At 42.6% G+C, this 24,076-nt stretch overlaps 1 protein-coding gene across 2 annotated transcripts; it reads right to left on the bottom strand.

Moving 5' to 3' along the window:
* Positions 1–921: 921 nt before the first annotated feature.
* Positions 922–18,745, bottom strand: per1b (period circadian clock 1b). 2 transcript variants are annotated; one of them, XM_078275612.1, is made up of 20 exons: positions 18,546–18,745; positions 10,491–11,407; positions 9,971–10,224; positions 9,684–9,805; positions 9,304–9,505; positions 8,967–9,161; positions 8,266–8,344; positions 7,957–8,063; positions 7,518–7,671; positions 6,981–7,251; positions 6,644–6,752; positions 6,261–6,420; positions 6,043–6,152; positions 5,756–5,902; positions 4,735–5,085; positions 3,782–4,569; positions 3,479–3,689; positions 2,861–3,074; positions 2,581–2,731; positions 922–2,455 (listed from the first exon to the last, which is right to left on the bottom strand). In XM_078275612.1, the coding sequence occupies exons 2-20, from the start codon at positions 10,901–10,903 to the stop codon at positions 2,159–2,161; spliced, it is 4,335 nt and encodes a 1,444-aa protein (XP_078131738.1). In that variant the 5' UTR covers positions 10,904–11,407; positions 18,546–18,745; the 3' UTR covers positions 922–2,158. The 2 variants fall into 2 exon arrangements, with proteins under 2 accessions (XP_078131738.1, XP_078131740.1); XM_078275614.1 differs by lacking the exon at positions 5,756–5,902.
* Between the last annotated feature and the right edge of the window lie 5,331 nt (positions 18,746–24,076).

The following is a 24,076-nucleotide window of genomic DNA, read 5'->3' as shown; positions in this document are numbered from 1 at the left end:
AATGTAATGTAGCAATGTCATTAATGCCATGGCAAATTATTTCTGAGGTCATTACAAGTTTGCAACATTGTCCTAATGTATCACACCCTGTAGTTTTTCTCTTTATTTTTACAGTCTATGATTTCGAGGTGTTGTTGTACCTTCTTCGTCCCCAGATTTTTGTGGTGTCAATTAAAAAAATCCATTTTTAATTTGTCCAATACTGTGCAGATATGTAGTCATAAACCAAAGACGTTCCGATTAGTGTCAGCTGTGCTTTGTGTTTAGTGCTAATTAAAGCTTTCAGCTTAAAGCATAGCCTTAGTACAGCTTGTACTGCTGCAAGCATGGCTGCAGACTACCTGGGCACACACGCACAATTTACTTTACAAGTGAAGGTTATTATGTGGATTCAATTCTTTTCCACAGAATTCACAGTGGTGGAAAGTAAGTAGTAAAAAAGTGTAAATGCAGGAAAGAATGAAAAATGTAGTAGGTTGAACCAAAACAGAACATAGACTTTAAATATGCTAAATTCTACAGCAAAATGTATTTGGTTTTGGAAGGGTTAGACCTACCTACTCATTTGTAGCTAGTTTATCAGCTCTCACACAGTGACCCACACACATAACAATCATTGTCGTCATTGTTATAACGATAAAGTGCAATGGAGTCAACTTTGCCGCTTTGTGTTTGTCTAAACGAGGGCATGCCTTTGTCTTTTTTAAGCTGCGGTGACCACTCTGGGTAGAAACCGCAGCTGAATAGAAGCAGACTGTGGTTTGTTCAGGAAAGCAGCTGCCCTGATCCGCTCTCTGCTTCCAGTTCATTCGGGACACTTCTGCGTATCCAGCGAAACACCCACCGACAAAAATAGACTGCAAAGAGATGTAATCATAAAACTAACTGCAGAAGAATGAAAAAAGCAAGTCAGACTTCACATTTAAATGATTAAAGTCATTTTTATTGTATTTTGCTGTACAAAGAATTTCACAAAAATATTTAGAAACTGACACCATAAAGCAAAATATATCACATGACCAGAACAGTGCCACAGAGAACAGTGAAAGGGACAGAGCATAAAAGATAGTAAACACTTTTAGACTTTTTAGAGGTCCACTTCGTTTAAATCCACTTACCACAGAGGCAAACACAAGAGCTCTCCCTCCGCTGAAGGTGCTAGCGGTTTGGGAACTACTGTCTGTGATTTCTGAGAATCATTTCTCCGAAAAGCATTGTCCATTTTTTTTTTCCACTGTGGGGAGCCCACACCGATGCACAAACTAATACCCAGCCAAGGAGGAACCTTGTAAGTCCATGTTAGTCTCCTGGCGATTGCCACGTTGCCCCACGATTAACTGCACAACCCTCAAGTCACGAGAATCACCATCTTTGTTTAAAAGACTGTGAACTGATTGTTTTTTCTTTCATAGCGGACAAGATTTTAATCCTGGATGTTCCTCTTTGTTTGCAGTGGATGCAAGTATAAAAATATATAACATTGTTTACAAAATAACATGGTTCTAACTGTACATTTTGTCTATAGGGTGAAACATTTTTTTTTTTTTTTTTTTGTAATCGGGGCAAACCTTTTACATAAAATAATAAACTAAACAAAACAAAAATGTAGTAATTGAGAGAAACAGGATCGAGTTGGGAGCAGGATCCCAGACGACATTCCACAAGGAGAAAAGTCCCACATAAGCTCCCTTCTTTTCTTCGTAAGCTGAACCCTGAACAGGAGGGGACACTTGAAGGAGGACACTGTGGTGAAGAAACATCCGTCTTTAGGTAAAGGCGCCTTTTTGTAACACATTCAGCTTAGTCCTCTCTGATTATCTTACAACTTCAATAAATATGCCGAGAACTACAAGAACAAGGAAAGTGAAGTACTAATTCCTTCTCTAAAACCGAGTGTGCATGTCCTGTGGTTTCCAAGGCATTTAATACGCAGCCATACACCATGCCTGGCGTGCTGTCATCAAAGTCAGACTTCGTGAAGTGTCCCGTCTGACCTGTCAAACAATACACTGAAGTTGTCTTGATCAATATGCATCTTTTTAATGTCCCATTTTAACAACTTTAAACCCTGTGTAATGTTTTCTGACACAGGACGTCCTGGAAGGTGTACATGTTGTGCATATCAGCGTAAAAACGTTCTTTATCTTTGGCCAACTACTTAGTGGGTCATGTGAGACTTCTCGTTCACATCTTCTGAGGCCGCTCTCGGCTCTGCTGCTGTCATGTCATGGTTGCTGTCTTGTGGTTTGGTTCTTTTTTCTTCTGCTTCGTTATCATCATCATCATCATCCTCTGGGTGAGCTTCATCCATGGCTGTCTCTGTCAGATTTTTATCGTCCTTTCTGGCGCCCTCCTCCTGAGCTTTCAGCACACTGCACAGCTCAATGTCGTGGATCTCCACATCGAATGGAGCGGCGGGAGGCACGGAGGGGGGAGACTTGCAGCCCGCACAGCCCTGAAAGAAACCAGAGACAGAACACACGTGATTTCCTTTTTCCTGCGTGTTGCTACTTGATGTATCTAAACCGGAATTCATTTTGGAACAATTCACAGTTTAGGGTTGAGCTGCAGTGTACTTACAGAGATGTTGATGGCTTGGGGCAGGCGTCCCGTGCGGATCCAGGGGTGCACCTGGCTCAGCTCCCTCTTCTGGTCCTCGGTGAAGCGTGGCTGGTGTTTCTGCATGCTCCTCAAGGCCTCGCGGTCTTCTCGCAGCAAAGTCTCCATGTCTCTGTTGTACAGGCACGGGGAAAACGGGTTCACTGAAGGTCCCACATTGAGGCTGCTCAGTCGCAACAAGTGTGAAACTGAACTAAATAAGCTGCTGTGTTGTCTGGTCACATTTTGCCCAGTGTCCTACCTGACAGGCAGCTGATAGGTCATCATGACTTTGTCGTCAGTGTTGGCCATTAGCAGCCAGATGGGGTCCTGCAGGACACACTTGATAAACTGCTCCTCCCCACCATTCCCTCCAGCACTACTGCTGCCCCCTGCTGGCTGTTTGCGGGAACGATCGTTCTCTGATGAGTCGATACTGCCAAAGTACTTGCTGGTGTGGCTGCCCTGGCTGCTGCCTGAATGGACAAGGAAGTGACATTTGAGAATGATTTGTGAGAAGACTTGTCAAGTATTAAAAGTGGGATTTTGTTTGCAGTATATGCTCAAACCCCCAAATGTATAGCCTCACATTTTAACTAAATGTTATATAGATGCAGTCAACTCAAAATCTTACATTAAGAGGAAAGTAACATAAGAATATTTTTTGTTTCATTTTCTAGAAATGAAATGCTTGAAATACAAGAATGTTTTGTTTTTTTAAAAGACTTCTCTCAGGGAAAATGCCGTTTGACATCTATTATCCGGGAAGGACTCTGTGTAAAGGAGGCAGCGTCACTGTCAGGGTGACCCATAACTCTTTGAAAATGGAAAATTGGGTTTTGATTTAAAATCTCTGTGATGGTAAAATTAGAATACTTACTCATGCCACTGGTGCCAGAGGAGCTGCAACCATTGGAGCCAGAGCCAGAGCCGGAACCGGAGCCGGAACCGGAACCAGAGGACCTCGTGCCAGAGGACCCCGACCCAGAGGCGGCTGAGCCGGTGCCTGAGCGGGAGTCTTCCTGCAGCAACATATCCAGCAGGTCGCTGGAGGTGGACATGGCATCATTGTTGGACTCATTAGCTTCACCCTGAAAAGGGGAATAAAACAAAGACACATTTTAAATGACATGTAATTGGTTTTCAAAGCTCAACATCCTGTCCTGAACGTCTGTGTACTTACGTTCTCATTCTCCTTGGAGGTATCATCAGAGCTCCTCTGATTGCCTGAGCTCTGTCCCGCAGCCGCACTGCCCTGCACAGAAGGCGTGGCTTGCTGTGATGCTGCCAGGGCCGTGGCCACCTCTAAGCGTTTGCTTGGTGATTCCTCCAGCTGCAATAGGTTGAGAGGTGAGGAGCATCGGGACTGGAAGAGGGGGGACTCTGCACCCTCACGGTCAGCAGGTGTCTGGCTGTAGGACTGGGGGGTGCTGCTACGAGACGGGGCGCAGGTGGCCGGAATGGGTACGGTGTTAGAAATAACAGTGGGGACAGCTGCTGGGGTGACAGTGTATCCTTCTGTGAAGTTAGGATTGTAGAAGTGTCCGGGGGTGGGGCCTGGCTGAGGGATGGCTGCTCCCATCTGGGGGAACATGTAGTTGGGCAGAACCAGGGCCATCATTGGAGGTACCATCTGGGTAGGTGGGAAACGGGATGGATCTGGGACGGGTAAGGGCTGTGCGAGCGGTGGGTAAACTGGGTAGATCGGAAGCATACCCGGAGCGAAAGGGGCGGCGGGAATGCTGGCCTGGGAGCCTACAGACGGCCAGGAGGAGGAGTTTGTTGGGGGTCTGATAGGCATGTGGAGGGACATGGGAGCTGTGCTGGTTCTGGGGTCACACCGGCTCCCGCTCCGGTTCAGAGAGCTGTGCTGGTCAGATGACTCCTGCTGCTTGAGTCTCTTACCGCCGCGACCACGTCTGTGACTGGTGCTGCTTCCCGCGGCTGGGTAATCCCGAGAACAACGCACTCCTGGGAAAGAGGAGACACTGAATTAAGCAAAATGTTTGCCATTTTAGCTATCGCGGGTTAACAATTCATGTATTATTGTGTACACATGACAGTGTACGTGTGTGTGTGTGTGTGTGTGTGTGTGTGTGTGTGTGTGTTCAACTGGTGGGAGCAGTGTGCCCCTACCTCGTGAGAGAGGGTTGGCAGCTGGGGTCTGACAGCGCAGAGTCGAAGATACAGTCTGATCGAAAACATGCAGCTTGCTGAGGTCCTTGAAGCGGTCAAGGAATGCCTGCTCCTCCTGCTGGGTGTGGGTGGAAAGCACCTCCTTTGTGAGACCCATCCGGCCCCCTCCTCCTACACTTCCACTTCTCCGGCTCTCCCTCTCTGGCTGAGTGGCTTGAAGGGGAGGAGGCGGGGGAGGGAGAGGAGAAAAGGTGACAGCTGCGGGAGGTGGCAGACCGCTAGTGGGAGGAGTTGGTGTAGTTGTAGGAGGAGCAAGAGTGGGAGTTGTTGGGGCCTCCTCCATGACGATGTCTGTGATGGAGAAAAAAGCATGGAGGGGAGTTAAAGCAGTGAAGTAAGACTGTAACTTTTGAATGACGAAATGGCACATTCTTTTTCTGACAAATGAAAAGTTAAAATACATAAAATGCACTCAATTCAATTCACTCATGGATCTTGTTGCTCCAGTCTTATTTGGTCTAGTATGACCAGTAGCTTATGGTGGCTAATGATGTAGATATACAGTATTCTGTTAGTTCACTATACACAGTATCACAGTAAAAGACAGGAAAAAAGACAGTAGAAACTGTAGAACACATATTTGAGTAGAGCGAAAGAGGAGACTGCGAAGCAAAAGAGGCGACTGCCAGAAATAGAAGAGAAAATTTCCAAAATGAACCAAGATGAGAAACATAAAGATGAGAAGGCATAAATCAGATTAGCTGCATTCTGCAGTTTTATTGTGCGGCTACAGCTTTCTGCAAGATAAAGAATTATCTTGCAGAAACCTATAAGACTGACAGTTTCTTTGCAAAACAAGCAAAGATGGCAAAATAAGAGACTGGTCAACGTAAAAAGTAGGGCTCCAAAGAAAAAGAGAGGATCTTAAATTCAAGCCTAATTTATGTTGAAGTCTTTTAAATTCATTTCAAAGAAACAACCTGCTGAGGGTTCAGAGAGTGTGAGTGTTGAGGATTCCCACCTGACTCAGGAGGCTTCTTGTCTCCCACATGCACGATGGTGCTGCTGAAGCTACACTGCGACGTGACTGAGGCTACACTCTCTGCCTTTGTGGCCATGGTCAGGGGAGGGAGAGAAGGTGGTTCACTTACAAGGTTAACTGAACCACCTGCAGAGAAAACAAGTCCAACAAGTTGCTGTAAATGATCGTATACCGTCCAGACAATGGATAAGAGATATTTGTAAGTCAAACTTAGCTATTTACTATATAATGAACCAAATCTGTTCTAGTTAATTATCAAAACGTACCTGTGTTGTTGCTGGCCTCCTGCTGTTTGTCGTCATCTGACGTGGAGGAGGTAGTGTAGGAGCCACACTTCCTTTTAACCGTGTTAGGAACATTACAGCTATCCAAGTACCTGCGTAGAGTCAGAGCATTGTTGGATGAGTAAATTAATAACCCCCCTGCCACAAAAAAAGAAGAATAAAGAAATAAGATAGAATCAGCTTTAGGCTTGCACACACACCTTATGATGCTGTCCAGACAGTTGATCTGCTGGTAGGAGTAGCCAGTCGGGGGCTCCTTCGGTACAAGTGGTGCAGGGATCAAAGCTTTGGGTGGTATTGTCATGTCAGCTATAAAACCTCTGATTGGGTCACTGCTGAATGCTCTGACGCTTGCTGTGCCTGCATGGAGAAAAGAGAAGAACAGGAAATTAAAACAACAACAACAACAACAACAACATACCTCATATTTATCATTTATTCCTTACTCCTCTGTTACAGACATCTTCCGACATTTTTAATTCCTTGCCCTTTTAAGTTCAACAATGATCCATTGCTGTTTGACTGTCACACCATATAACAATACTATACTGTAATGTACTACGTAACTGTCCTTTTATTTTACCTGTGGTGGTGATTTTCCTGGGCGGTAGTCGGTTACGGGACTCGATGAAAACCTGCTGCCCATTAGTCTTGACCATGTGGACATTTTTGCAGATCTGCTGGAACGTCATCTGGAAAAATAACGGCATCGGACTCGTTTTAATAGACATGGCGTGACATGGCTGTGAATTACATATATTATTTTAATATACCGTATTTCAGAGGATAACCACTACTTGTTTTCCTCTGCTATGTTTATAAGTCCTCTAACAATATCTCAGTTATACAGTATGTTGAGATTTCCTACATGACAGGCTTAAATGTAGCTAGACCTAAAACCACTGGTTGCTCAGACTCACAGGTTTGTGCAAAGGGGCCGCGGCAGCAGCTTTGTTCATGGCGGGGCCGTTGCTGTCGCTGGACGAGGCGGCACTGAGGTGCTGTTGGTGTGAATGGCGGGAGCCCCGTGAGCCACTGGACCCGAGTGAGCTGTAGCCCTTCGAGCTGCCGCTGTGCACCGGCTGCACCAGGAGCCGGTGGATCTGCTCGCTCAGCTGCACAACGTCAGGCGTGGTGGTCCGAGTGTCGCAGCCCTGCGGTGTCGTGAACACGTCTTCATTCAAAGGGCTCCTAGAGACGGGAATAATGTTAGAGCACCACTTGAGAGGACAGTGCATACCACTCAAGCTTTAAATTAAAGGACCGCTACCCCGAATTGAAACTGCACATGTGCTCAGGCTTTGGAAGAGTTTAGGATTAACTTTTTACAAATACTCTGATTTCTACTAAGAGGAAAAAGAGACTCGCATAACAGATTCCCTCTCATTTGTTATAATTGCAAACAAATCAATGCTCTGGCAGCATTTGTTTTTGAATGAACAAACTAGTTATCTTACGTTCTGACTTTGTGGCGCCCTACGATGAATGCCACCTTCCGGCTCCAGGGGTTGACAAAGGAAGACCAGCTGGTGTCTATGGTCACATATTCCCCGCTGTGGGCACACATCCTAAAGGGTGAAGAGTCGAACGGCTGCCCTGCAAACTGAAAGACTGAGGAGAGACAACAGACATATAAATTATAAGAAACTTGAGATGGAATAAAGAAATGCATATGGAAGACATGGGTCATGTAAAATATCGTGTGTGTGTGTGTGTGTATATATATATATATACATAAAAATCATAGGAGTTCTGACTCTATAGTACAACAAAATGTAAATACATGATAAGGGCAAAAATAAAGAAAAAAGAAATCAAGACAGGAAAAAAAGCCCATTCCCCAGTATATGACACATTTAGGCAGCAGTTACAGAGTCCAGTGCTAAATATACTCACTTTTCTCATGTATTGCCACCATCATAGGCCTGTCTTCAGGGTGGATGTAGAGCAGGGTGGGGGTTCCCACCAAGTCCTGAGGCAGGTAGCCCAACAGTGGCACTGCCCTGCAAACACAATATATATACAGTATATATATATTTATATATGTACATACAGTGTATGTATATTTACAGTGTTTGTAACTGTCCTAGAGCAGCAAACAGTTTACAACTAAATATTCGTTCATGAATAGAAGAGTTTGTGTTTTCACTTGGACATGTTTGATTATTATGGAAACAAATAATGGCCTTAAATATTTGAACTGACCTCTCATCAACTTCCTGAAAGAGGCAGCTGGGAGTGTGACTGGTGGTGAAGATCCTCTTGTCTGCAGGGATACGAGGAGCTGAGAGGCACAGAGGACACAGATACAACAGATTAAAAGCATGTTTTGAGGACAGACTGACTAATAAGTTTAAATAGATATGACAAACATTGATTTTCAATTTTAAAAGGCATCCAATCATTCAGTGTCTATGATATAATCCAGTTTCAAGTGTATGTTCGGCTAGTTTTAAATTATACAATGAGAAATGATGAGTCAAGTTCATAAGCATGTGGAGAGCTGCTCTAGTTAAACAAATGACACAATTGCATGCAAGAAGAATCCTATCTTGATACTTACTTACTACTTAATAGGTCAAATCAGATTTTTTTTGGTCAAAACATAAAAAGATCAAACTTGGGGAGACTAACGCAGCTAAGCTGACAATCAGTTATCAGAAACCTCCGGTAGTTTAGATGCCTGACTACTGCTCAATTTAAGACAAGAAGTAGCTTTGTGGCTCCACTTTCTTATAACTCACTGATTGAACCATCTTATTTGTGGACATGGTTAATTTACAACAAAAGGGATAGTCCATTAACGTGACTTGAATTAAATTAGGAGTTAATTCCATCTTTGCTATCTCTGTCGCTCACATGAATACAGCACGCAGCTGTGCAACATGCAGTAAAATGGCAAATACCCTCGTATCCGGAGTGGACCCTCTCTGAGATGAGCAGGCAGCAGGGCTGTGGCTCAGCATCATCTGAGTCTCTGATGGTGAGCTGGTAGGGCGTGAGGCGAAAGGGGTAGTAGCGCAACTCGCCGCCCTGCGCCCGGTCGGCACTGATTCGACAGAACATAGACTTCTCCTGAGTGCAATCGACTGAAGGAGAAGCTGAGAGGAAAGAGAGTTGGAGAAAGAGTCAGATATCTGTCAGCTATCACATGCCTTTGAGATTTCACTGCCTATGAAAAACTTTCTACAATACCATCTCCCCTTTTTCTAATCCTTTCCCAATTTCACTCTGCCTACTCACCAAACCCGATGCAGGAGGCCCAGTTTGGCAGGCGGCAGGGTGCCGTGCCGCTGTAGAAAGTGCTGACGTCCTGCGGGGCCAAAAGCTCAGAAAACATGGCCCCTTGGAGACGCTCTGGCTTACAGCGCAGCAGGGACGAGCCCTGGGGTGATACGTAAACGACCTTCCCTGACAAGAACGACACGGCCATGGAGAAAGTGTCCTAAAGGGAAAACCAAAATAAACCTTTGTATTGCATGTTTGCATCGTATTTGTCTAACACAAGCAAGTCAAGTGGATTGGATCTCTAAATATGAATCAAATTTGCAAGCCCTCGCACCTTCCCATTAGTCTGGGATGCTGGCGGGTAGCCGCTCAAAGCGGGCATCCAGCAAACTTACAGTGTTTTTGAGGGTGTATTCTGATGTGATGTTGTCAAGCTCCTCAATTGTGAAGGCAGATAAGTCCAGACTGCAGCCATGGCACTCCTCTACGCTCCACTGATGATAGTACTCCTTGTTGGCTGGAATTGTTAAACATAAACCAGTCAGTATTTGTATCTAGGTACAAATACAATTACATAATGCAGGAGCATAATATATACTGTACAACGAAAAGCCACGAAGGCACGAAAGCCTGATGAGTTGTTCGAGGTATTAAGAAGATACAAACAAAAACACACTCTCACCTCTGACTTGTTTGACACACTGAAGTGCGTATTTTAGTGCATTTATAGTGCTGCCGTGGCCCTTGGCCTTGCGCTCCGTAGGTAGGCGGAGCTTCAGCTCCTTGATGGCCTTCATCAGCTCTTTCTGGGTCTGGACCCTCGCCGACTGGTTGCTGCTGCAGCCAGAGGTGGAGGGGGGGTCATGCTCCGAGCTGGTCGACAGCAGGCTGTAGGCCAGGGAGCTGCTGGGAGGTGAGAGACTCTGGGAGTTGGAGCTGGGAAAGAAGATTACGGTGGATGGTGAATGACAATTTGACACACAGATGAACAGATGCATATGCATGTATTGTTAGCATGCGCAGTTGCATGTGTAGGACTGCCCAGAACAAGAAATACATCCAATAATATAGTTATCTGTATGACGCTGCCTACACTAATAGCATGTGTTAGCAACTGATGTGAGGAGAGCCTTTTTGGTTTAAAAAAAAAAAGTTGCTTACTCTTTTGTATATGTGGATTTTTGTCTCCTAACTTCTCTTACCTCTTGTTGCTCTCTGTCGTTTCCAGCATGCCAGAGTCTTTGCCGTTTGAAGAGCTGTGGGAGCTGCGTATGGACTGGTGCCCACGTGACCCGTTGTCTCTCTCTATCCCGCCTTCGCTTTCCCTCTCACCAGAGTCGTTCCCACTGGAGAGTCCATCCATATCATCGGAGTTGGGCCCCCTTCGGTCTCGGGACAAACCTTCAGAGCCCACACTGGGAGACGCGCTGCCAATGGAGCCGCCTTCATTTCCACTTCCCTGCTCCTGAGCGGTGACACTGGCACTGGCACTGCTGGTTTTCAGAGAGTTTAACCCTTCTGACTCTGCTTCCTGTTCATTGTCTTTCTCATCGGCCCTTGCCACTCGCCCCCGAGTGCTGCTGCTGGGCATTGATTTTGAGTTGTCATAACTCATACTAGAGTAGGATGAGGCTGGAACAGCTTTATTAAGATGTCAGACAAGGTGAAAACAGGAATAACTTCAATTTAAGTGGGACTACTATTTATACACAGGTGAATCATGGTTATTGGCTGGTAGTTTAAAGAACTAAGGAGAGAAATTCATTGCTTCTCCAGTGGATCAATTAAAGAGTTTTGTGCTGTGAGCCCTTCTTTGAAGGTTTTCAGAAAGTGCTGATTATCAAATGGCAGTAAAAAGCAAATATCGCAAATGACCAAAAAATGTGAAGGCTGCCTTTCCAAACAGACAGCAATTATCTTGAGAAAAAGTTTCACTCAAAGTAATGCAAATAAGAGATGCTTTTCTGTTTATGAAACAGCCTTGGCACAAGTGCTCCAGAAGATGGGATGAGAGATTGTGGGTGAGAGTGAGAGCAAGAACAAACAAACACACTCTCTTCACTCTGTATCTGGTCCTCTTGCTCTTGTCTCTTCAGAGATGTGATGCTCTAGGTGCTACCTGAGAATATAGATAAAGAGAGAGATGGACAGAGAAAGAGAAGGAACATTATTATCTTACAAAATGCTTGTCATGGTCTTGCAAGTATCTCCCAAGGATTATAGCTACGAAAACACACAAAAATAACGCTTATCATCAGTTTATTGTGTTGGCCTCCAAGGAAGGTTCAAACATGGCCTTTACCCAGATTATCTAGAATAAACGGTCACCCCATTTTGAGCACGGAATGACAATAATCTCCTTGTCCTATGTGCATGCAGCAAGTGCGTATGCATGTATCTAAATATAGAACAGGTGATCATCCGCTAATGCCGAAATTACATGGGCAATTTGACAGTCGTCATAGCTTAGTCAGTCCCCTTTTATCTAGAGGACGCAACAAAGCTCACCATCAGAGGGTTGTTAAAAAAAATAAGGACTGCTTGTGAAAGGTATCTCAAAGTATTTATCAAGCCACCACCTACGCAAGTAAAAGTCTAGTGTTATTTATTTCTTAGGCAAGGGAGATGGCTTTTAATCCTTTAAGCCCTGCAGACTCAAACAGAAGAAGACGCAAGCCAGTCCTTTCGTCGTCAATTCTTAAAATTGTAGACACCTAGCTGCCCGGCAACCCCATTTACCTACTTCCCTCGACCAAAAGCATCACGGCACAGTGTAAATTTGTTAAGGACGTTACGTTCCTGCACTGACAGAAGTCAGAAATACTTCAGCTTCCTTTCCTGACGCACTAACCCAATACAGCTAAGTGGACAGGTTCACAGCGGTCACCACCAGCTGGAGATTGCTCATTAGATCTGACAAGAGGATAACAGGTGCCACAGCTAATGACAAATAACTAAAGCAAACGTAACAACTTGGACAACTGCAGATCTGAGTTCAACAATTTCATGTGAGGCTGTTTTAATGCAAGTATGCTGCCTCCAGCGTTTCGCCAAATGCTAATTAGTGTTTCATGGCTGGTCAGTTTGGTCAGATGGATGATGCACATAACAAACAGTGACTGCTACAGTATAGCTGAACTGGGCATGGGGAGGCAGTTATGATATAGAAATATGCAAGCAGGGTATTAGTGGGCGTCGAGGCAGGCTGGCATCCATGTATACTTCCACAGGTGATGGCAGTGCCACATGGCGGTGGGTGGAGGTACTGCTGGGAAACTTTGTTCAGAGTAATCAAAGGGTGCATCCCCAAATTCAATGAATTTTCTGTGACGCTGCTGCAGCCCATCACAGCATGCATTGGGTGACAAGCAGGGCAGACACAACATTAACGCTGAAATTACCACCTATAGGCCATTTAGTGCTTCCAGTTCACCTAACATGCATGTCTTTGGACTGTAAGAGGGAACCAGAGCACAAGGAAGAAACCCACACAGACATGGGGTGAGCATGCAAACTCCACACTGCCATGCCTGAACCAGCTAGGTCAGGTTTGAACCCATGACTGTGAGGTAACAATACTAGTCACTGAGGCACTATACCACCCACTGGTCAAAGTATTCACAGGAAATGCACCCAGTAAGACCAATCTCTATTTATGCCAGATAGTGTCTATCTTAGTGTGAAAAAGAATATGCAGCATCACTCTGTTTCACAGTTTTCTTTATAGGATAAACCACTAACAGATTAATCTAGAAAACAATTGCCAGTGTAGTCAATAATCAAAATAACTAAAAAATGCATTCATTTGAGCTGATTAGCAAAACAACAAACAAGATGCAGGAGACACCACTGAATCTAGAGAAGTCATATGGCATTATTACCAGTGAAACAGTGCTCCTCCACTCGTCATTGGCTGGGCTCTGCTCCAACAGTCTGTCACAAATCTGCTCACTATGATGCTAATGCAAAAACAAGTGTTCATCTGATGTCTATCTGTACAGCTCCAAACGATCTCACACAGAGACAAGGAAGTGACTTATTCAGTACAATGACTGCAATTATTATAGCGTAATGATCAATGTGAAATCAACTGATCCAGTGCCAGGGTATTTGAATAACATGTAACTCAAATGTAACTCAAAAAATGAGAATGGGGGTTAATGTTGTATTATATATTAGTATTATAGTGTAATATATAATATTATAGTGTTGTGACCTCTCCAGTAGCCTCTCTGCCAGCTCCACAAAAGGTATGCTGAACTGTATATTTTGTACTATTGTGCTTAAGTGGTTTAGTTGGGCACTGAGGCAAGCGTAGAGGAATTGAACGCAGCCAGTGTGCAGGCTGCGGACAGTGAAGCGGGTAGCCTCCGTGCCTACGACAGTTTTCAGCGGGATGTCGGGAGCTGTAATGTCCTTTCGCCGGGACTTAGCTGGATCCTGGAGCGCCGGTGTCATTCAACCGGGGGACTCTTTTTTTGTACGTCGATCTGACAGCCTAAATTCTGCTCTATGATGAATTATCAAGTTCAAGGAGCTGATGGATAACATGTCACTGGAATTGTACTTCTTACAATTTCATGTGACAAATAAAAATTTATTGCTTGAAATTGACTTCTGCAATAACAAGCAATAAAAATATAATAATTAGAAAAATGTACAATGAAAACAAACATTAGTTGCAGCACTAGTTGCAGTCAATCTTACTGAATGTGCTATGCCTTGTATATATTGTATGTAAATACACACACACACACACACACACACACACACACACACACACACACACACACACACACACACAGACTGTATATGCCATATACAGAAGTTCTAAAAAATAATATGTATTATGAAGGACTGGACTGTTGGCCTGTTATTTAAGATCAATAACAGTCACAGTTTCATACTACAGCTATACCAACACAATATCACAAAAACAAAAGATACGAGTAAGATGCAACTTGTACAAAACAAGTCACCTGAACTCGAAGATAACATGAGAGACCTCACCTCCCTACTGCAATGAACTGAAGGCTGCAGGACATAGATGCTGCAGGAAGGTGTGGCATAGCTCCGTGCATGATCATGTATGATTTTCTCTAAGAGAACCCACCCCGTTTTGCTCCATCCCAACAGCATCATGACATGTTCATATTATTCAATCACGTAAAAAAAAAGTAATACCGTTTCATTTCCTTGTCTGAACAACAGCAGAAATGCAAACTGCTCGACATATCAATGTCTACTAGTGCACAGCAGCGCATGCACAGCAGTTCAGCCCGCTTTGCTTTTCTATCAACTGCACGTGTCCGCGGCTGTGCTTTCCCCCAGCCTTACCGGCTGCTGATTGGTCGGATCTCAGAACCAATGAGAGAGCGCGCACTGCATAGTGGGGGTGCCTACAACAGGGCTCCTGCTCATAGGCTCTGTCTGGTCTCAGCTCTGCCTCGAGGTCTTTTTGTGTACAAGATGATGGACAGATGCGGGTGAGGAAAAACCGCATGGCCACATGACTTCTTAAAGTAGAAAGAATTACAATATACTAAGTTATTACATTATTATAAACAAAAATATACATGCATTACAAAACATATATATATAGTTGTACTTCCTTTAGATAAAATAGCATACCTTCTACAACATTTACATAATTGATTGAATTTTAAACAATTTAATTTAAACCTCACCTAAAGTCACTCAAACCAGGAACCTAAGTTAAAATCTTTCACCAAGTGGCACATAACTTGCCGAATGCAAGAGTTGACTTGAAATGAAGTGATAGTCTGTATGAGCTGGTTGTGGTGTGGTCACAAAGGCCAGTGTGAGTACACATCCAAGCTGCAGAGCTTTAAACATAATCCAAGTTGTTAAAACCTACGCATGTTACAATAACCTAGTTGGAAGATTATAAATGCACAATAAAGTGGTTCAGCAGCAGTGGCTCAAAGGGGAAGGTCGAAACATACCCAATTATTTGTACTTACTGGATTTCTGCATTTTTGGTGCAACATTATGCTGATTTTTTTCTAACTTACATGTTGGCTTTTCATGCAAAATGTTTGCCAACTTCCTCTGCACCACTTTACCAAGCTCTTGTAACAAGAATGAAGCTTACGCTGTCATTTACTGAGACATTGTTTCAATAATGTTGATAACTGTGGTATAACACACAAAAGACAATTAAATCAGCCTCAATCCACAATCCAGACTTAGTCAACATTAGTATCATTGGTCTACATCACATATCAAATTTCTAGTGTTAACAACAAGATCCACTAAAAAAAAAACAATAAAGAACGCCATCTGGTTAGCCCACCAGCAACAATTTCATATTTTGTCCATATAACTTTGTTGAGCAACCAGTGTACATCTGTAGACAACAAATATGTGTTTGAAACTCAAATGAGAGACAGTTTAAAAGTAACCACTAGTCCTAGGATTAACAATTTGAAATTGCAAAGCAACCCTCATTAATAAGAACAATGGAAACCGTACCACCTCTGGTATGTTTAAGACAGTCCTGCTACCTAACTATTCTCCCCAAATCGGGAGGGAGAACGCTGTGTGACTTTTTTTGTGGCCAGTGAAGTTACAAACAAAGCTCTATTTTAGCAAAAACAGGAGACGTGTTGTGTTGCTACTTTTCTGCTTCACCCATTGGAGTCCAAACTGAGTACCGCTGGTGAATCACTCATTCTCATCTTAAAGTGTCACAGTGATGGAAACTATAAGCTGGTTACTTGTCCTGTCTCAAGTGATGAGTCAGTCCCCACCATATGTGTGATCATCTAGTTTAAATGCGGATTGCACCACCTCTGCCACTGCCATATCACCTCTTCTGTCATCCATGCACAAGTAATGCTGCTCACTGGGGGGCAAAACTGTATCAAGTTGTATTTGCTTATGCATAAATTAAAAGAGTCATCTTTATGGTGCCCAGAGGTGGAAAGTAACGAAATACATTTACTCACGTTACTGTATTGAGTTGTTTTGTTATGTATTTTGTATTTCTTCAAGTAGTTTTTAAAATCGGTAATTTAAAATGTACTTGATTACGTTTTGAGTGAAGTATTGTATTTCGCTACATTGCAAATCCCATCCGTTACTGTAGGAGATTGAGAACGAGATGGAGGTGGATCAGGCGAGCGACGACGGTTAAGAGACCATTTCAGTAGAAATGCTAGCTGAAACATCCAATTCTGCTGCCCAAAACGACGAAACTCCTTGGCCACATTTGAAAGACTGTTTTTCATTTAAATTAATTCAAGAGGGCCAATAGTATCATCATGCAATGCCAGATGTACCTGCCAAAGGTGACTGAACTGGCAGCATTCAATAACTCCACATCTAATCTGCGGAAGCATGTTTTGGTAAGTCTTTGTAATTGGCAATTTGCTATTAGTCATGAAAACTTTTTTTGAAGTACCAATGCACAAACAACTTTCATGTAGACATATAATGGGACGGGGCCATTTCAATTTTTTTAGCAGCTGCCATGGAGTTAATTTTACAAGTTAGAAGTTTATTTGACGTGTTTTATCATTAGACATTAAGCGCCCAGCCTGCCATCAGAGTCAAAACACGTGATTTGGCCTTGATTTGCATTATGACTGTTTGTTTGCGAAGAAAAGAAGGATGGCCCTCAGAACTAACAATGTGTGGCACTTTCCCTTTCAGTTGATTGTTTGAAAACGTTTTATGGGATGGTTTGAACTAAAATTGCACATTATACCTTTCTAAGGGTCTTAAATGTCATGTGTGACATGTGTGATGTTGTTATTACATGTGTATACATTTGTATAAATGTTTATACATTTGTATAGATTTTTGGATTTGGATTTATGACCCCTAGTCTCCACTACATGGGAGAGGACCCCCCTCCCTGTTTTATAGTTTTTTTTTTATGTAACTAAGTAACTTTTACTTAAAGTACTTATCACTTGAGTAATTTTTCAGATAGGTAATTTCACTTACATCAAAGTATTGGTACTTTTACTTGAGTACAATATTTTTGTACTTTTTCCACCTCTGATGGTACCCAACCACAACTCTCTCTGAGACTTATTAAAAACGTTAGGTGAAGCAAGTTTACTTTGAGCTTTCTTTTTTAATCTTCTTTTTACAACCTTGTCTGGTACATGCCTTTATAAACTGGATGTTTATATACAGCTGCTTTGCACACTCTGTGATGTGTGCAAGAACCTGCAGCATTTAATCTGTGCTGATTCCCGTGCATCTCTCATGCTTCCATGGTCTGGTATTGATGGCCTGTCTGTGGAACATTCACTGTAAAGCAGAAAATATGGCAAACCACACAGGGCGTCTACAATGCTGAAAGAGGGCTGCATGGATGCTCTATTCTTACAAATGCCACATGTTTTATATCACAGAAGATGCCAGCTTGTTACTTCATGGGTGCCACAAGCTAAGTGTGAAAATATATTGAAATTGGTCGACTGTGAACATAGTCTAGTATAGCTGATTTATAACTACACATTGTAAGCATGTTTTGCTAGTGTTGTGTGTGTGTGTGTGTGTGTGTGTGTGTGTGTGTGTGTGTGTGATTTTGATAATGTCTTGGTATAACGTACAGAGGAATGCTTAGATGCAGCCCGTGTAGGTGATGTGTAGCAGTGCGCAATGCAAACGCATGGGTTGATTACAACATGCATGCAATCTGCCTTAAGTAAATTATGTGCACATTAAGATAAGCCAATAAAATTACACAAAACTGTACAGTTTAAACTCGTGTAACGGTAATTAAAACAAACTGTAAAAATGTGCTGTTGTTCCAATAGCTCAGTCAAAGTTGTGTATAAAAAAAATCACACCAATAATTAAACATAAATGTGAAGCGGTGTTGCACCCATGGATGAAATGAGGCTTGCCAAACTACTATTAATAGTGTAATAGTGTCAAGTATGCACCGTTAATAACACAATGCATGTCTATCTAGCTAACGTTAACGTTACGTTAACTTTACCCAAAATGATTAATGTTTCCGTGTCGTGACTCGTGATGGTGTCATTTACATGAAGCGACGCCTAGCTAGAAGGTTAAATCTGAGCACAGTTTCACTGTAGATAAATTGTGAGAAGTCTGAGTAGCTTTATCTAAATCTATGATATGAAGCCGTTAAATGAAGGGGCGTTTGCCGTTTGTACACTGGTAGCCGAAGTGACATCTAGCATAGCTACAAAGCAGCAGCGATTTACACACGACTAACGTTATTTACAACCCAAACGCGAGCAGCTTACCTTAGATATGCTTCAAAACGATCAACGAAAACAACAGCTTTGATATTCCACGATGAGGTGCTTGAAAGTCAAAAAGAAACCACATATATCATTGTAGCAATGACTGTCCTTGCTGTTCGGTCTGTATTTGCACTTCGTACTAGAATTCTTTGCTCATATCCCCCCAACAGTAGTTTACACGCAGAGACACACGTGAAAGTACATGGTCTAGCATGTACTATTGAATCAGCTACCGTGATTGGACAGCATGAGTCAATGTCCCCGCCTAAACCCGACCCAGCGCGTTTCGATTGGCTGAGAAGGGCGGGGCTATCTGCACGGGGCTCAGTGGTCACGTTTCAGAGTGACTGGTCCTAAGCTGTTTTCCAAACATACATGGGAGGGCGTAGCCGTAGCCAGTGCCCACACTTGATGTGGCCTATTTGCTTGACCGTAATACGGGTAATAGCATCGTTATATTGTTCCCATCAGCAGTTTGTTCAAAGTGTGGCTAACGTTACAGTTTCACTGGCACCACTGAAACTGTAACCGCTACTCTTTAAGAGGTAATTTTGAGTTGAGAAGTACTATTTATTTTGTCATTCCCTAAAAATTACGCAGCAGCAAGTTTTGTTGATATTTTCAAATCACAGGTGTATAAACTCTAAATAATTTTGTTCCCAAGCATAAAATAGGCAAGCCAGTAGCAGTCTATTTGAAACCACTCATAGTCTACATTAATTTAACTAGATGAATATTGCCAAGAAGTTAAGAAATCTGCCCTATCTTGTCGACTGTATCTCTTTACCATGTAGAAAACAGCACGAGGCTATTTCTGCTGCGCGTTTGCCTCGTATTTACGGCTGCGGCAAAGTCTGCATGCACATTTCAACGTGTTCTGAGATGGTGACGTCGTTTGTACTGCGTGGCCTCTCCGAAGGCACGCGGCCGACGGTGTGGCTGGTGAGGACTGTAAACAGTGCAGGCAGTTGTAGGGCACATGCAGCAACTGTGTAAATCATCGTCAGTTATTAGTTGATTATATTTTGTAATATGACTCTGCAATGTAACTAGTAGCCTAAGTAAAGCTGCCACAATAATACAGTGGTGTAAAAACTACAATATTTGCCTCTAAAATGTAGTGGAGTAAAAGTGAAAATAAGTAAGTAGCCTACCTCAAAATTGTTTAAGTACAGTAAAGAATGTACTTAGTTACATCCCACTGCGTTCAGTATGTGTTTAACATGTATCCTAAATACAAATACAAATGGAGTAAAATATTTAAAATAAGAAACATACATAATGTATGCACAATTATATTATATTATATCAATACCTGGTTCTTCACAGTGCCGCCACTTGGATGCACCATTTTTAAAATTCTTGACAATTCTTTAGCAGTTACTGGTTTACTTGATCTTTCTCTCATTTGGTGTTTACTAGCTTGCACTTGGCTGGTCTGAGCTTGTTAGCTGGAAGCTGCAGCGAGAGTAAGACTCAACCACTGTTTTTGTGCAGCTGCATAGAATTACTTACCAGTAGGTCTGGCAAAGAGTTTAATGTTAATATCTTAAACAGAATATTAAACCTTCATTGATGAATGTATGTATATTAGCATGGAATCGAATGACTCTGAAGAGAAGAGTCAGGATTTAAAGCATTTTGTTGGTTGAGCTGTACAGAGCCATCTGACCAATAGTCTGGTGTTTGGCACCAGCTACTGGCAGGTGCTTGTGTCTACAGTCAGACCAGTTTACTGTACCTCATCGTCATGCTTACCACTTTAAATGTACCTAGTACTACATGCTTCAAGCAACATACAATATTTCATGTATGTCATGTCTCTGGAAAAAACAAAACATTAACCATGTGTAAATGTGCGTGAGACATCTAAATGCTTTGAACAAAAGATGAAAGTAATAGAGGTCAAAGGACATGGAAATGGCACCACTTTATTTTTTAGTAATATGCTAGTTATAAACATTCTGCACACAAATACAAACATTTCATGACAGAAATCAAAATTAGATACGAAGAAACACATTTATTCCAGTTGATTTGTTTTTTTTTTGGCATTGAAAAACTTATAACTTTTGCAATCTGCAAGTAGTATGAGGAATGCAGATCAGCAGATGCAAATGTAAGCATGAAGGTATCTGATAGAGGGCAGCATTGCATACAATTGATGCCACAGGATGGAAAACACTGAAATACAGGACTGAACTAACACAGGGCAATCACAACTGAAACTGCAATTCATTGACTTTAAGTTAAATTAGTTGTGGCTAATGGTGTCCAGTTGTTCCCATGCTTGATTCATTTGTAGTTTTATTTGTTTCACAAGATTATCATCTGTTAAAGGACTCATCCTTACCGTGGTGTCATATCAGATTATGTGCTAATTATAGATAGTGATAATAGGTGTGCGTCATTAGCTCCTCTAAGCAGAGTGACAGGAAAAATGACTTTCTGTCAAAGCATGATGGGCATCATGGGTGTGTGTGTGTGTGTGTGTGTGTGCCCAAAGATAAATTGTTTGCATTAAGAGAGATATTGTGTTATACTGTTCACTTTGAATGTGTAGCTGCACTTTATACAGAAAAATGACACAATTTACTTTACTTTTTTTTATAAAAATATAACTTCATTTTTTTTATAAAATAAATAAATAGAATTATATACATTATATTACATTACATCACATACATTACATTCTAACATTAAATTACACAACAAAACTTGACTTAATAAACTCCTTTTAAAGGGAAATTTGCCGATCAATTCAAGTGAATCATCAATGTTTGTATTTTAATTTAAAAATATAAAAATATAAAATATATATATATAAAAATAGCAAATTATAATTTGGTGATGATGTAGCTACAGTAACTCTGAGGACACCCTACGGGTCGCGGATTAGACCAAACTCGCGCACTGCACGCAATTTACAGGGACCCAACAATTCCCCAATGAGCAAGCACATCGGTGCGACGGCGGCGAGGAAAAACTTCCTTTTAACAGGAACAAACCTCGAACAGAACCTGGCTCTAGGTGGGCGGCCATCTGCTTTGACCGGTTGGGTGCAAAAGTCTGCTGGTTCGGGTCATCTGGTGTAGGTACCAGATGTGCTCGGTCTGTCAGATCGGCTCGGGGTCCTGCGTTTTACAGATGACGTATCACTATTAACACAATATAACTGACTGTACATCAGACAGTACTTTTACAGCGATGGCTTTGTGAAATGCTTTATCCACACACTCACACGCCAATAACATGCTGTCCCAGCATGCTGTGGCAAGAGTGTGTGGATAAAGTGTTTCGATTTAACTAATTTGGGCAGGCTTCTTTCAAGTGTTAATCATCTGTAAACGCAGGACCCCGAGCTGATGTTGTAGCTCTTCTCTCCTCTTCTTCTCCTGTCCTCTCCTCTTCTTGTCCTGTCCTCTTCTACTGTCCTCTCCTCTTCTCCTGTCCTCTCCTCTTCTTGTCCTGTCCTCTTCTCCTGTTCTCTCCTCTTCTCCTGTCCTCTCTTCTTCTGCTGTCCTCTCCTCTTCTTGTCCTGTCCTCTTCTCCTGTCCTCTCCTCTTCTTCTCCTGTCCTCTCCTCCTCTTCTCCTGTCCTCTCCTCCTCTCCTCTTCTCCTCTTCTATTTCTGCTAAAATGGCAAAACACACATATTAGCACAGTGTTATTGTTTTTTAGAATTGCTATATTGCTCATTTAAACAAACATCTTTCCTCGTCTATGGGATAGAACATGTATGTGTGTCTATCTGCGTCTTCAATTTTTTTGTTTGTTTTATGTATAGTATATAGACAGAGGTGTTCTCTTACATGTTTCACATAGAACAGCAGGTATGCTGTTCGCTGCCGCAGGTGACAGACGTACGTGCCGGTTGTCTCACTGACGTCCTTGTCATTGTACGTGAGCCAGTTGTCAGACATGTCTGGTGGCTTCTCGTCCCTGTGGGCTCCGTCGCAGATGTAATGGCCTGAGAGGAGAGGACACATTTGTTAATGGTGCATCTGAAAAAGCCGTCGATTCTTAAACGTTGAAATTTGTGGCTGCCAAACGCGACGACACACTTACCAGTGTAAGCTGAGGAACCCAAATGGCTGACAATGCTCATTAGGGAGTAGCGAGACGGTGTCTAGAAAAGAACACAGTTACACACATGCAGACACATTTCATTTGACTACACTACAGTAACTGTATATTTGACAGGCTGATTTCAATATGTTTTACTTTAAATCTTTGTTCGAAGTCAGTTTATATGCAGGAAAAAAAATATATAATATCTAATTATAGTAAGTCATCTTTACTTGTACAGCAAATAAAGCTGTTAGACAGTAAAAGTTACCCTTTCTTTACTGAACATCATCTCTACCTGTTCACTGGCGCTGGACTCAGCATTCAGCACCAGCTGCCTTGATAAAATGACGGGGCTGTTGATCTTCTCCAGCTTTAGGGATTTGGTGTAATTAAATCTCTTCAGCTGGATGATCAGTGCACTGTTGACAGGAAAGAGGGTCAGATCACAGATTGACAGAGGAAGACAGACGGAGGCGAAACTGCTTAGCCCGACACCTGACTGAACTATGGCGATGGATGATTTTACTCACTTTGGCAGCGTCGAGAATGACCCCTGCTGCGATGACGTCTCAGCACCACACTCGCACCGATACTCCAGCTGGTTCTCCTAGCGGGCAACAGGGGTAAGAAGCGGGTTTCAGTTCACATCTTTTCATGGATGATATCAAAATCACGTTGACAAACATACAGTATTCACACAAATAAACATTCGGTGGAGCGTGAGGATGAGTGTTTGGGGGGTTGAAATCACACTAAGCTCTGAGGAAATGAGCAGATGCGCCACTTACTTTGAAGTAGTCCTGCAGACACTGGCGCACCGTGCCTCCAGGCACCAGGTCCAGTGACAGGTTAATGTAGTCCTCCTCCCTTGTAGATTGCATTCCACATCTGTGGAATATTCAAATTAAAATACAGCCATAGATATTACACATCCCGATTGAGAGGTTTTCTACCACAACCGTACATGTCCGCGGCTGTGTAATCATACCCATTGCAGGTCCTGGTGCTCAACATCTGGAAGGTGATGTTAGCATCAACAGGGCAGGTGTAACTGAAGCCCCTGTTAAATGCTTCTGCCTGCAGGTCGGCGGACACACCCCTGAGCTGATTTAGCACACAGGTGAGGAACTCATGGGCGTCCTGCACAGAAACATACAGGAACAAGAGTTTTTGAGGGTGGACATTTTTACAAAAAGTGTAAAAGTATTTATCTAAAGATCAGTGTGGTACCGTGTGGTGTGTGTAAATAAAAAGCGTACTAACTTTCTGTCTGTCGTCCTCAAACTCTGAGTTGAACTCAGCGACAGTCCTTTTAAAGGCAGCCAGTGCCTGTTTTTTCACTGCCTTGCTGGCAGTGAACCTGGAGAGCCCGACTTTTACAAACCCACTGGAAAGAGCATAAGCAAAGAGGAAAAATATATATGTATTTTTAGTTTTCGTTAGTATGTTGACATGCAAAGT

Source organism: Sander vitreus, chromosome 19, assembly GCF_031162955.1.
Source record: "Sander vitreus isolate 19-12246 chromosome 19, sanVit1, whole genome shotgun sequence".
Classification (NCBI taxonomy): Eukaryota; Metazoa; Chordata; class Actinopteri; order Perciformes; family Percidae; genus Sander; species Sander vitreus.
Note: the sequence above shows the minus strand (reverse complement) of the source record. Positions and strands in the feature narration are given on the sequence as shown.

What these genes read in the sequence shown, in the direction of transcription:
- per1b (XM_078275612.1), bottom strand. Translation starts at nt 10,903, where the DNA reads ATGAGTTATGACAACTCAAAATCAATGCCCAGCAGCAGCACTCGGGGG. An exon ending in GGGCGCCACAAAGTCAGAAC is followed by an intron (nt 7,252 to 7,517) that starts GTAAGATAACTA and finishes TCCCGTCTCTAG; the next exon opens with GAGCCCTTTGAATGAAGACG. An exon ending in TGTCTGGACAGCATCATAAG is followed by an intron (nt 6,153 to 6,260) that starts GTGTGTGTGCAA and finishes GACTCTACGCAG; the next exon opens with GTACTTGGATAGCTGTAATG.